The following is a 13506-nucleotide window of genomic DNA, read 5'->3' as shown; positions in this document are numbered from 1 at the left end:
AATAACGAAAATGCTCAATTTAGCAAAAATGGTCCGCTAAGTTGACCATTTTCTGCTAGCTGGTTAGATGCGCGTTTACGGAAATAGCTCAATTTAGCGGGAACAGTAAGCTTAGTTGAGCATTTTCCGTCAACTGGCCACATGCGTGTCTCAGAGTCCAATGTTACCAGATGTTACCAGATTGTGGTGGTGGAGTCAAGGAAAATTTTATAATTTAGTACTTTGGAGGTATATAAATATGTATATATATATATATATATATATATATATATATGTATATATATATATATATATATATATATATATACATGCATATATATATATACATATGTATATATATACACAGTATATATAAATGTATATATATGTATAAATATATATATATATACAATAATATATAATTCAGTATATGTATAAAGTATAATTGTAGCAGAAATATATTCAAGTAGAAATAGATAGTATAATAGGAAAACAATATAATGAAACGGTAAGTTGATGGGAAAATTCAAAATCAGTACGCGAGAGTAATCACCACGAAAAATACTTCTATAACAACGAACTACGTTTTCTGCAACAACAACAACAATAATGCTCATTATCCAAAAACCAACTGCCCAGTCCTATTAATCGCTAGAATTATGTACAGCTGCACAGAAAACTATCGTTAGTAAATCACGCTAATCATTTTGACACAAAACAACGAAACTATTTGAGACAAGTTGAAGTCTCCATCGGAAATAAGATTATCATGTCATAGTGAATCCTATATGAACTCCGGAACTATTATTCGATTCATATTCATTCAGAAGGAATTCGAACAATTCGAACCCCAGAAATACCAACCCTTCGGTATCATAAGGTTATGTTCATTAGCGAATGTTTCGACACCCCTACTAACGATAGTTTTCTGTGTAGCTGTACATCGAACCAAACACGAAGCTATGACTAATATTCCGCAAAATTCACAGACAGCTTATCATTGTTACACCACACACACACACAGAGTAATAGACAGTTGGAACAAGTTAGATGAGAAAGTGGTGTGTGCAAAAACAATACAGGAATTTAGAAATAGTTTAGATAAAATGAGATATGAAGACGGGACCCCACGAACATAGCTCCCCTTCCCGTAAAATACAACTAGGTAAATACACGCATGTTGCAACAAATTACTGCACGTTGCTGTTCATTTGCAATTCACGATTGTGCTGCCTATAATTCACTTACAATAATATATATATACTGTATGTGTGTGTGCGTACACTAGGGAATTTTTAGGTACGTATAATTTTTATTATCCGCTCTGGCAACACTGTTACACCAATACTCACTCGCTCAATTTAGCGGACTGGACCTTGGATGAATTAGTTCGTTAAATCGGGCTTCTAATGTATTTAAATTAACTTGATGAAATTTCCGTATTATTGGTTGAGCCTTAAGACAGTATTCCATACGAAAGTTACACAATTGTGAATTTGGTGACAAGTTTGTTTGGGTTGCTGTTTCAAGATGACTAGCAACGAAAAGCCTTTCTCTGAGTCTGAGGACTTGAAAAAACTCCGAAGACATAGAGCCCATATAAGGGGTCTTTTCTCTAAAGATTTAAAGGCTTTACAAAATTCACAATTGGACTCACTCTCTATTACCATCCTTGACACCATGGTTTGTCAGATTGAATGTTTCCTCTCGAAAATACAGAATTTAGACGAGGACATTTACGACTTGCTCCACGATGAAGAAAAGGACGAGGATATGGATAAATCTAGGGCTTACCGCCTGTCCATTCTTCTAGAATTGTCTCCTTTTAAGGAACAGAGACTTGAGTTAAAGGGAGTTCTTGACTCTAAAGTTGCTGAATCTAGCAAGTCCACTGAAGTTAATTCTGTAAAACTTCCTCTCCCTCCAATTGTTCTTCAACATTTTGAGAACAATTCACTCAATCCCTTTGCCTATTTTAATTTTAAAAAGGGTTCAGAATGCCATTGCTGGCATCCCTAATCTGACTGATAGTCAGAAATTGATTTACTTAAAGGGATATCTCAGAGGGAAGGCCTTTCATTTAGTAGAGAATTTATCAGTGGATGATTCAAATTATGACACTGCGTTCCTTCTTCTTGATGAGTTCTTCTTTAAGAAAGAAGAAATTATGGACAAGGTGTTGATTTCAATTATTAATGCACCTGAGGTTGCAAAGTTGAAGGACCTAGAAGGCTACATTAGGTCTGTAGATTCCAAACTACAAGACCTTAAGGGGATAGGATTTGACTTTACCAAGGCTGGAAGCGAAGGCCTCCTTCTGATCAGTAAATTTTAAATAAATTATCTAAATTTTTCTTAATTGAATTGTCTCAGGTGATTAATTCTAATTACCCCAATTTTAATAAACTCAAAGAAGTTTACCAGTCTGTTATAGTTAGACTTATAATGTCATCTGATGATCTTAGTGTCAAACCCAGATGAAGTGATACTACCTGCTCCTTTGCTTTCAAGGAAAGTTCCTTGAAAAAATCTGTTGGTTCTAGCAAGGGAGTTAGTCACTCCTTTAAAGTCAATCCAGATCCTATTAAGAAGTCTGTCAACAGATGTAGATTTTGCCCCGCTTCCAACCATGCAAGTTCAGAGTGTTCTTCCTATATTTCCCTTGAAAAGAGGAAAACTAGAGCAGCTCAATTAGGACTGTAACAAATGTTTGAATCATGGACATGGCTCTTTGGAATGCCCCGGGTTAAAGGTTGCTCTGCCTTATAAATGTTTTGTATGTAACAAACCCGAGCACCATGGAGCCATGTGTCATATGGCTAATAAGTTACCTATTTCCGAAGGGAAAATGTATAATTTCCATTCATTATCTGACTCAATTGTTCCTTTGGTTTCCCTTCCTGTAAGCAGAGGCAAGAGAGCTACCCAATGTCTCTTTTTATTAGACACTGAAGCACAGTTTTCTATCATTAACAAGGAATTGTTAGAGGACAGAGTTGGACCTTGTTTAAGTCCTATGGAAAAGTTGGTTTCTTCCTTTGGTTTACCTGTAATGAATAAAAGAGGTTTTGATTATACTGCAACCTTAAAACTCCCTTCTGGGATGAATCTGTTTAGCTTGTTTTTTGCAATTGAAGGATTCAACTTGTCCATACAAATTCCTTCATTATCCTCTATACTCCAAAGTATGAACCATCATGAATTTTCATGTTTCCCCTAGTTTTCCCAAGGTGAAGGGAGATCAATTGCAAGTTTTAGGCATCATTGGAAATGACATTCTTCAAAACTTTGAAACTTTTACTATACAGAGAGCCCCTTCATATGGTAACCCGTCTTGCAAGGTTATTACGCTTGCTGGTGGTTTCATTCCCTACGGGACTGGGGCTCAATATATTCCTCCTAGTGAGAAACCTTTCTACTTAAAGAGAATGATCAAAGGGGTTCCTGAATTGCCCTCTAATGAAGTGCAAAATTTTGATAGCTTCAAATCTAAGGAGAAACCTTTGAGGATAAATCCAGATTCAGACCTTGGAGTAGATTCTTTTAATTGTTTGGAGGAATATCATGGGGATTCTCTTGTTTTTTATAATTCTTCCTTTAAGGCCAATGGAATTTCTCTAAAGAAACATGAGAAAGAAACTTCCTTTATTCAGTCTAGAGGGACTGTTGAATACTTTCCTCCCAAAGGGTTAGGCAAGGATAAGTTACCAATCAATTTCTGCCTAGAACCTGTAAGTTTACAATTTGATCCTTTGCAGGAAGTGTTTGTTAACTCTAATGTAGAATATGGTCTTGATCATTTTTATTCTTTAGAATCCATTGGTATTAAAGAAGAACAAACCCCTGATATTGATGCTTTAGAAATTGATCAATTTAGACAGTCCATTTCCTTCAAAGATGGACACTATTATGTAAAGATCCCGTGGAAAAGGGATTTGGTGGACCTTGTTCCCTCTAATCTTAAGGAATGCATTGGCAGTGGCCCAAAGAGTCTATGACAAATTTGAGGAAAAGGGTCTGAGGGAGGAGTATGAAGCTGTGTTTGGGTATTTTTGAACCAGTTACTAAAAGAGTCCCTGGCCAAATTTTTATGCCACATAGACATGTGCTCAAGAATGATGATCTTGCCACCTCTAAGATGAGACCTGTTTTCAACTGTTCACTAAAAATAGGAAACAGTCCTTCCTTAAATGAAGCTGCTTTCCTGGGAGTTAATTTGATGAACATCCTCCTCTCTTTTGTTGTACTTCAGAACCAACAATTATGTCATTTTGGCTGATGTTATGAAAGCCTTCTTGCAGATGCATTTGAAGGACGAGAGTGATCGTAATAGGTTCTGTTTCTTTAGGAGGATTAACGACCAGTATATTCCTTACAGATGTAACACTATCATTTGTGGTTTCATCTGCTCTCCCATCATATTGAACTTCATTATCCGACATCATCTTTTTATGCAACCTGACAACCTGACTGCCTCTTTGATTAAAGAAATTCTGTGTAGACAATCTGGTCTACACAACTAATGAATTTAGTTCCCTCCCTGCCTTGGTCGAGAGAATTAATGAGATCATGCTTGATGGAGGTTTACCTCTCAGGGAGTGGACTTGCAATAAGACTTCTGTTCTCAAAGCTCTTGAACAAGAAGTCATTTGCAATAAGGAAGAGGTAAAGGTGTTGGGATATATTTATAACAAGAATTATGATACCTTGAGAATCAAGGATGTTTCCCTTAACAAAGATGCCTCAACCAAAAGGCAAGTTTTGTCTTCTTTGGCTTCTACATTTGATCCATTAGGTCTTTTTTCTCCTGTGTTGTTACAAGGAAAAATTCTCATTAGAGAGATGTGCCAAAATATGGTGGATTGGGATTGGAAATTGGATAGTGAGTTGCTCGCAAGATGGAAAGAGTTATGTGAAAACTTTAGGGAGGTTAATGACATCCTTTAAAAGGAAAAATTTCTGCTCTGAATCTCCCATTAAATTATTTGTTTTTGCTGATGCTTCCAAGGAAGCCTATGGATGTGCCATCTATGTAGGGCAAGAAAGAAGAGAGTTAAGGGAGTCTTATGGCTCTCCCTTATATTTGCCAAGGTCAAAGTGGTGGTTCCCATTAAACAAAGAATGTTACCTTCTTTGGATCTTATGGTAGCTTTACTATCAATATGATGTCTCAAAACTATTTTTGAGGAAGGACTGGTGTCTGCCCCACTGGTTGAATCTGTAGTGCTCCTTGTTGACAGTCAAGTTGCCATTTCTTGGATCCTGACCAACAAGGCTCCAAGGAAGAATATATTTGTCAATAATAGACTGAAGGTGGGTTTATGGACCAGAATGGTTGTTATTGCCACCTCATGCTCGGCCAAAGGGTCACTTGGGATGCATTCCCTCCAGCATCAAGGGAGACATTGTCAATGTGGCTGTTGTCCAAATTGATGCTCCTCTAATTGATGTTAAAAGGTTTTCTTCTAACAGCAAACTTTTGCATCACACTTCTTTGATTTTTAAGGCTGTCTTTTTGTTTAAGAAGTCTAATGCTGACCCAGTTAAGGCAGCCTCTAACTATTTGATGGGAATGATGCAAAGGGATTCCTTCCCTGTTGAATTGACTTGTTTACAAAACTCCGATACCAGTGACATACCTCCTTTGGTGAGTCAGATGAACTTGTTCTTGGACAACAATGGATTGATAAGGTCCAAGGGCAGAATTGACAAGAACATTGAGCTCAAATATGAGGTTGTCAGTCCCCTTATTTTTTGTCAAAATCTCATCAGTTGACATACATATACAGGTAAACGTCGACTTACGATGGCATTAGGTTTCGATAAATCCATCGTAAGACGATTTCATCGTAAGTCGATCCCCAATTTGTGTATCACTCTGTTCCGTGGTCACTGTACCTAGCCTACCTGTATATTAACCACCAGAGATACTGAATATAGCCTATTAAACATGTACAGTAGTTTATTTAATTATTTTTATCCATTTTACCATATTCAAACACTATAATATGTATTTTCAGTACGGAACTTAAATCTCGCGGGCAGCAGCCAATGCCAGCCGTACGATGTGTCGTAATAATACTCGCATCATAAAATATAGTCACCGCTTATATCGATCGTTCTCTCTTTCACCCGCGAATTTTGAAAACCACAGAGAATGGGATTCAGGGCACATTTGAAAGAATGTAAAAACACAGGGGCGACTACAATAAATATAATCATGACGCCGATATGGCAGCGTCGCGAATCCACTTGCTCCTCATGACGCCTACGTGTGCGGCACCGTATGGAAGGGGTTAAATATATCATATCGTCGTCATCGTAAAGTCGAACAATCGTAAGTCGCGGCCATCGTAAGTCGACGTTTACCTGTATCAAGGTTTTTTCCCCCTTACAAGGGAGGTAGCCAAAAAGGAAAAGGCATAAAATCATTCCCACCCATTCCATCCCTGAATACACTCCACACCCCTCCACCCTCCCTCTTATCTTAGCACCTCCTGGATGACGGGTCATCCCTGCACCTTGTCCACTGCCCTGGGTCAGAAGCAGTGTCGCAAGACACAGCACATCCACAGCAAGGCCGCTTCATTAAATCGGCGACCCCCCTCTCCTTCCCCCCAGTGGACAAGGTGCAGGGATACATACCCGTCATACAGGAGGTGCTAAGATAAGAGGGAGGGTGGAGGGGTGTGGAGTGTATTCAGGGGTGGGATGGGTGGGAGTTTTTTATGCCTTTTCCTTTTTTAGCCGGACTAAGGAAAAAAAATTGCCTCAAGAATGATCAACTACCTACAGACGTGTTAGCTCTACTTGTGTCCCCTCAGGTGTAGAGAGAGTATGTGTATGTATGTTAGTATAGGTGATAAGAGAGAGTGAGTGTGTTTGTGGGAGTCTGTGTGGGTTAGGATGTGTGTGGGTGGGGGGGGGATAAGAGAGTGTGTTTGTGTGGGGTGGGGGGTGAGAGTGACCATGTGTGGGGGATTGAGAGTGAGTGTGTGAGTGGGTAAGAGAGAGAGTGTGTGTGTGAGAGTGTGTTTTTGTGGGTGAGAGTGAGTGTTTTTGTATATATTTTTTGTTCCATTATATGTATACTATATCATCGTAAATGTGTATATAGTTTTTCTTGTCAGACTGATTGACAACTGGCATTCAGAATATTCCTTGTGGTTTTATTAAGATGAAAGCTTGTGTGTATTTTACCTAGTTGTATTTACCTAGTTGTATTTTGCAGGAAGGGGAGCTATGCTCGTGATGCCGCCTTTGTATCTTGCAGTGTCTAGTTTGTTTTTAAACTCATGAATGGTTTTTGCGCATACTATTTCATTGTCCAGTTTGTTCCAAGTGTCCAAAACTCTATGAGGAAAACTGTTTTTCTTCAGTTCTCTTCTATAGCTATGTTTTTTTATTTTCTTTCCATGTCCTCTTGTGTTTCTTTTGTCCCAGTTAAGTAAGTTCTCTCTATCAAGTACCTCTGTGCCTCTCATGATTCTGTAGATGGTCAATAGGTCACCTCTCTCTCTTCTTTGCTCCAGTGTCGGTAACTCCAGTTTAGCCAATCTCTCCTCGTATGATAGGTTTGCAAGTGCAGGTGCCATTTTTGTAGCTGCTCTTTGGATTCTTTCTATTTTCTTTATATTCTTTTTGGTACTGGGGGACCACAATGTCGCTGCATACTCTAATCTAGGCCTTATCAATGTAACCAATATTTTTTTTATCATGTCTTCGTCCAAGTATGTAAACGCCACTTTTATTGATCTTAGCAAGTTGTAAGTCTCCCCGACAATTTTGTTAATCTGTATATCATAGGACAAGTCGTTCGTGTGTGTGTGTGTGTGTGTGTGTGTGTGTGTGTGACATTTACTGAAACAAAGTGTATGCATAATTGTTCAATGAAACTATGAAAACAAAACAGAAAAAAATGGAAAGTACTTCACATTGTATAATTTGAAAATCTTTGATTTGTGTCTTGTAATGATTTACAATTATTTACTATGAAGTATATTTTCATTTGCCTATAAGGAATTTACATCCTGTAAATATGAACAAAATATAATTTGTTAGATACTGAATATGAAGAAAGAGCATCTCAATTTAAAAAATTAATCATCGGACTATACAGAAAACATAGATGATTGTATCAGTGTAACGTCTCTAGACTTTTGCTCAAGAAAATTGCTATTCAGACCACTGTGTGACGCCCCGACAATGTGGAACATAATTTTTCCACAATTCTCGAGGTGGGTGTTCATAAACGCGATGATTTTTAATGACTCGACATGAATGCAACGGATGTTCCTCGTGGCGACAACGTACACCAATTTTTTTCTGACGACAAAGACGTATTGACCGCTAGTGACGCATAGTGGTAGAAATGTCCCATCATAAAGAAAAACATTTGAGACATCAGATGCCGCAAGCACTGCCTGTGGTTTGATATTCCCGCTGCTATTCCTGTTTTCTTTCATCTTTACTTGTCAACAGTTCTGGAAGGAGGAAGGTCAGGTGAAAAGATTTTCCCCATTTGTCATGTTTATTGATATTATTTTAAGTAGAGTTTTATTTTAATTTCTTTTATGTGAACTGGTGATCTAGGTCGCCCACTAAAAAACACTATAAAAGCAGGCGATAGGTTTAAGAATATGGTGAAAATGAAACCCCTCCCAGTAATTGTTTTGCTTTAATTTATAATAGTTTCCCCCGCTATGTATCCATAGAAAATACAATTTAAGGCTAACTATGCTATATTTACATAGTAAAAATGACTACACAACTGTCATGATATTAACCTTTTTTGATGCATACTAAGGCTCCAACTCAGTTGCAAATTCAGGTTTTGAAGTAACAGTTTTTTGAGAGATGGCGCAAAAATCATCGTATTAAAGCAAGGTTTTTCAAGGAGAATAACAGATGGTTAGACAAAGAACTCAAACTTGAAGTGGATTTAGGTACAAGTCAAACTAGTACTGAGGACAGTGAAAGTGAGAGAGAGTGTAGCAACAGTAATGATTTTAGTGAGTGTCCAAAAGTTCAGTTGCAAACTTGTATGGGAAGACCATCATCAAACTTTCCTTGTGCTAGTGACAGATCAAAAAGAAGGAAAACTGAACAAATACGGGCAAAAAACTCAACAGCAACATTAGTTTATGCTACAGAGATGAAATTATGTGAAACAGGGGAGCAAGATGCAACATCTATTCCAGCTAGAGCAACAGAAGTTTCATTCACACCCCTTGAGGCATTAAATATCATAGTTAAAACAAATACAAGTAAAGCCAGTTACTGTTTTTTGAGAGAGGCACACAAAGAAAAAAACTGTCATATGTATCCATCCTACGATAGGGTTCTATCAGAAAAATTGATGTTAATGAATTTAACGCAGATATTCCTCTTCAGTGTCTCCTAGATCATACTGCAATGCGCCTACTTGATCATCAGAAGGATGCAATTGACATATACTTCCAGAGTTGTTCTACTCGTAATAATGATGATCATATGGTAGAGGGGAGTGACATTGGTGATGTAATAAATTCAGAACTGCTTAGTAAATGTTGTTATGATGGTAGTGGAGACCAGTTTATCTATGATATCAGATTTAATCAAGATTTGTATGAAAGCATTTGTGAGGACCATATCCTGTCAATGTTTATATCTCCAATTAGGCTTACAATCCAAGGATCAAATGATAAGATATTGTGGCAAAATCCTGTCCCATCATCATCGATGTACTGCAGACCACTTAAAATTACTTTCTCTAAGGAAACACCTGAGGTGACAAGGTTAGAAATCTCTGCTCTCAAAGAGAATATTGAAAATCTTACTCCAACAGTCTGTAACAATGTCAAGGTAAATCATAAAGTTATAATAACAATGGTTGATAGCAAGGTTTGCCAAGCAATTACTGAAACTCCTTTGCTGCACTTTCCTATGGAATATCTCCCCTTCATCTACTTATTAATTCCATGGAATGTTTCATGTTGCTTATCGCATTACCCTAAAGAAGATGGTAAAAGGTTCTGAAAATAAAAACATTGTCAGTCAGCAAAAGAAGAAAATACAGAATGACCTTAAAGCACGTTTAGGATTGAATGTAGATAAGCCAACACATGGAAGTGGCACAAGTAATCATGGTAATACAGCAAGAAGGTTTTTTGCTAACAGTGAACTTGTCTCAGAAATAACAGGACTTGATGCAAATTTGCTATATAGGTTTCATATAATTCTTACTGTTCTGAATTCCCATTATGAAATAGACAGTATCAAGTACCATACTTATGCAAAAGAAACTGCAATGTGTTATGTTGAGCTTTATAAGTGATATGATATGCCCATGTCTGTACATAAAATGCTGATGCATGGAAGCCAAATAATAGATGAGTTATGTATACCTGTAGGTCAATCAAGCGTCTAAGGAAGCTTTAGAAGCCACTCTTAAACAATAAGAAAGGCTAGGTTACATCATACTTGCAAAATATCAAGAACTAGATCAAACACAGACCTAATACACTGGTTACTTTTAATTTCAGACCCTATACTGGCTAGTTTAAAAAAGATTGAAAATCCTAAATCTAACAATTCTCTGCCTTTAGATGTAATGAATATGCTCAGACAGTCTGTTTATGACTATTAACATTATTGTATTAGTAAAGTTGTGTATGAGATTATATAATTACAAAGGTGTAATGGTTTTCTGCACAAAATTGATGAGCCAAATATAGCCATTCAAAAAACTATTAAAATGCATTCACTGAAGGAATTACCCTTGATCTGGCAGCTCAACAATATTGTAGCTATTGTGTAATGCACCTATTAAGCAACAGATGGCAATGGTGTGTGAGACCTCTTCAGTGTAGACAAACCTCCTCAGCATTGCAGCTGCATCATGTTTTCTTCATAATTGTTCGAGCCGTTTGAATGTTGGTCAACAATTTTGTTGAGCGGCACTCATATGGTAAAATTCATGGGTGGAGGAGTGGCTCAACAGAATTGTTGAGTTTGACTGTTGGTCCACAATTTTGTTGAGCTACCCTATTATGGTAAGACATATGGGTAGAAGAGTGTTTCAGAAAAGTGTTCAGTCATGGATGACTGTCATTTATCTGTTATTCACAATATTATATCTTCCTCAGGGTATACAATGGATCAGGCATTTTTCTATGGGACTAGACACAAGGATCTGCAGCCAGTGGTGCCACATAGTCCAGAGTATTCTGATGATGGCCTGGATGATGATGATGATGATGTTGCTGATCCAGATTTTGATCCTCGTAATGATACAATTGAGAATGAAGACACAAATGATGACCATAATATGCCAGCCCATCAAGAAAAAAGTTCTCCTTCACAGCAGCCAGCCAAACCACGTGCCAAAAGACGTAAAGTAGGTAGAGCAAATATTGTTGCAGTGGACCCTAGTCTTGAGCATCCTAATGAGCCTCTCACAAGAGCGACAGTGGAGGAAGAGGGATGTTGATAACATATATCCAACAGAAACTGAATTCACCAAGCCAGATGATCTCAAGACACCTTAACAATACTTTTCCCAGTTCTTTACACATGAAATGGTTAGCCACATATCCATACAAACTTGTACTCAGATCAGGTGTTGACTAACAGTATTCAAACAGATGACAGTGAAATCCAAAAGTTTCTTGCAGTGTTACTTTACATGGGCATATGTAATTTACCAGCAGCCGATGATTACTGGAGTGAGTTTCTGCATTACCCCATAGTTGCTGATATCATGAGGTGTAAAAGATTCAAATGCCTGAAGCGATATGTACACTTAACAGATAATAATAATGCTCAGAACAATGAGGATAAATTTAGTAAGATTAGGCCACTTTTTGAAATGTTTCGTGAGCAATGCAAAAAAGTAGAAAGTAGTGTATTCCAAAGTGTAGATGAAGTAACGGTTCCTTATAAAGGTACACGAGCTGGAAAAGTGAGACAATTTATGAAAAATAAACCACACAAATGGGGTTTCAAAATCTTTTGTAGGTCAAGCTCGTCTGGTATCATTCATGATCTGCTCTTGTACCAAGGTAACAACACTACCTTTTGTACTGAAGATTTGAATGAAAATGAGAAAATGCTATTGCTTGGGGAAAAAGTTATGTTAGTGTTGAGCAGATCTATTAGTGACCCCAAGTCATCTGTTGTATTTTGTGATGACTTTTTCACCAGTTACAAGCTAGTCAAACAGCTAGAATCTAAGATAGGTTTCAAATCCCTTGGTACAGTGAGAGAGAACAGAAATGGGGGTGCACGTCTGATGTCAGATAATGAAGTGAAGGTGAAGGGGAGAGGTCAGTATGATTTTAGTTCCTCAGAGAATGTGATTGCTGTTAAATGGCTTGACAACAAATGTGTAACACTGCTAAGTAATGCAGTAGGAGTTGAACCTGTAGGCTCTGTCAAAGGTTTGACAATGAAAGTAAATCCAAAGTTGATATCCCTTGTCCCTCCATTGTCCTGGCTTACAACAAACATATGGGGGGGATTGAGCTCTCTGACATGCTAGTGGCTTTGTATAGGACACCACTCAGGTCACACAGGTGGTATCTTCCACTATTTGGCTACATTCCAGATGTTTCTACATCAAATGCTTGGATTTTGTACAAACGTGAAGCTGCAATGCTGAATGAGAAGGTCTTGCCATTGAAGAATTTTCGTTGTGAAATAGCCAGTACCTTGGTAAACAAGAAAGTAAATATTGGAAGACTGCTGTATAGAAGCAGCACTCCAGGCAAGGGTAACACCATGAAAGCAAGAGCAAAAGTAAAAACTCCATCTGCTGACATTCGTTATGACTGCTTAGATCACTGGCCAATGTCAATGGGGTCAGAAGCTCAGTCAAGGGGACGTTGTGCTCACTGTTCCAACGGTGTATCTGGATTTAAATGCTTAAAATGTGATGTGCTCTTATGCTTAAAGAACAAGCAAATGTGCTTTGTTGAATATCATAAGTAGATTTCTATATATTTTCAACAATACAAATTATATGTATTTTTGTAGACAATGAAGTTTTATTTAATTATGGAACTGTGATTTTTGTTGCTTTAATTTCTTAAAATATAAGAAAAATATATTATCACAAAAATAGGTTTTTTATTTCTATATCCTACAGTAAGATGCTGTAATGATTATAATTTATCTTATATTATTTGTTTTTTTGTTATCATTTGTCTGTCTGATTTTCATTTATTATTATACGTCAATTTATTATTATTTACTATTTACCTGTTTATTATTTAACTATACCTATGCATTTATTTATGTATTTTAATTGTTATTTACATTATTATAGTTTTTATTTATTGTTTTATTATTAATATGATTTTTTTTCACATCCGACCTAGATATGGACCAAAAGGTCTCCTGTCGGCATGCTCCGCCTTTGTAATCCTTTGTAGTGTAGGAATCATAGTATTTGGAGAAGTTTCCGTAAATGGTCAGCTCAACAAATTTGTGGAGCCTCTGAGCACAAGATTGTTACGGTAGATGGTTACTCAACAAAATTGTTGAGCC

General features: G+C 37.2%; 1 protein-coding gene across 3 annotated transcripts in view; it reads left to right on the top strand.

Moving 5' to 3' along the window:
* LOC143031192 (uncharacterized) overlaps nucleotides 1-13060 on the top strand; it is a 52997-nt gene extending 39937 nt beyond the window's left edge. For all 3 annotated transcript variants that reach the window (XM_076194730.1, XM_076194728.1, XM_076194729.1), the window contains exon 2: nucleotides 11106-13060. In XM_076194730.1, coding sequence (XP_076050845.1) covers nucleotides 11114-11449 — 336 coding nt within the window. In that variant the 5' untranslated portion in view covers nucleotides 11106-11113 and the 3' untranslated portion in view covers nucleotides 11450-13060. The remainder of the gene's footprint in view (nucleotides 1-11105) is intronic.
* Nucleotides 13061-13506: the final 446 nt, after the last annotated feature.

The sequence above is a fragment of the Oratosquilla oratoria genome, chromosome 12, assembly GCF_046742065.1.
Source record: "Oratosquilla oratoria isolate Oo_2021 chromosome 12, ASM4674206v1, whole genome shotgun sequence".
Classification (NCBI taxonomy): domain Eukaryota; kingdom Metazoa; phylum Arthropoda; class Malacostraca; order Stomatopoda; family Squillidae; genus Oratosquilla; species Oratosquilla oratoria.
This window is presented reverse-complemented; position numbering and strand designations above follow the sequence as displayed.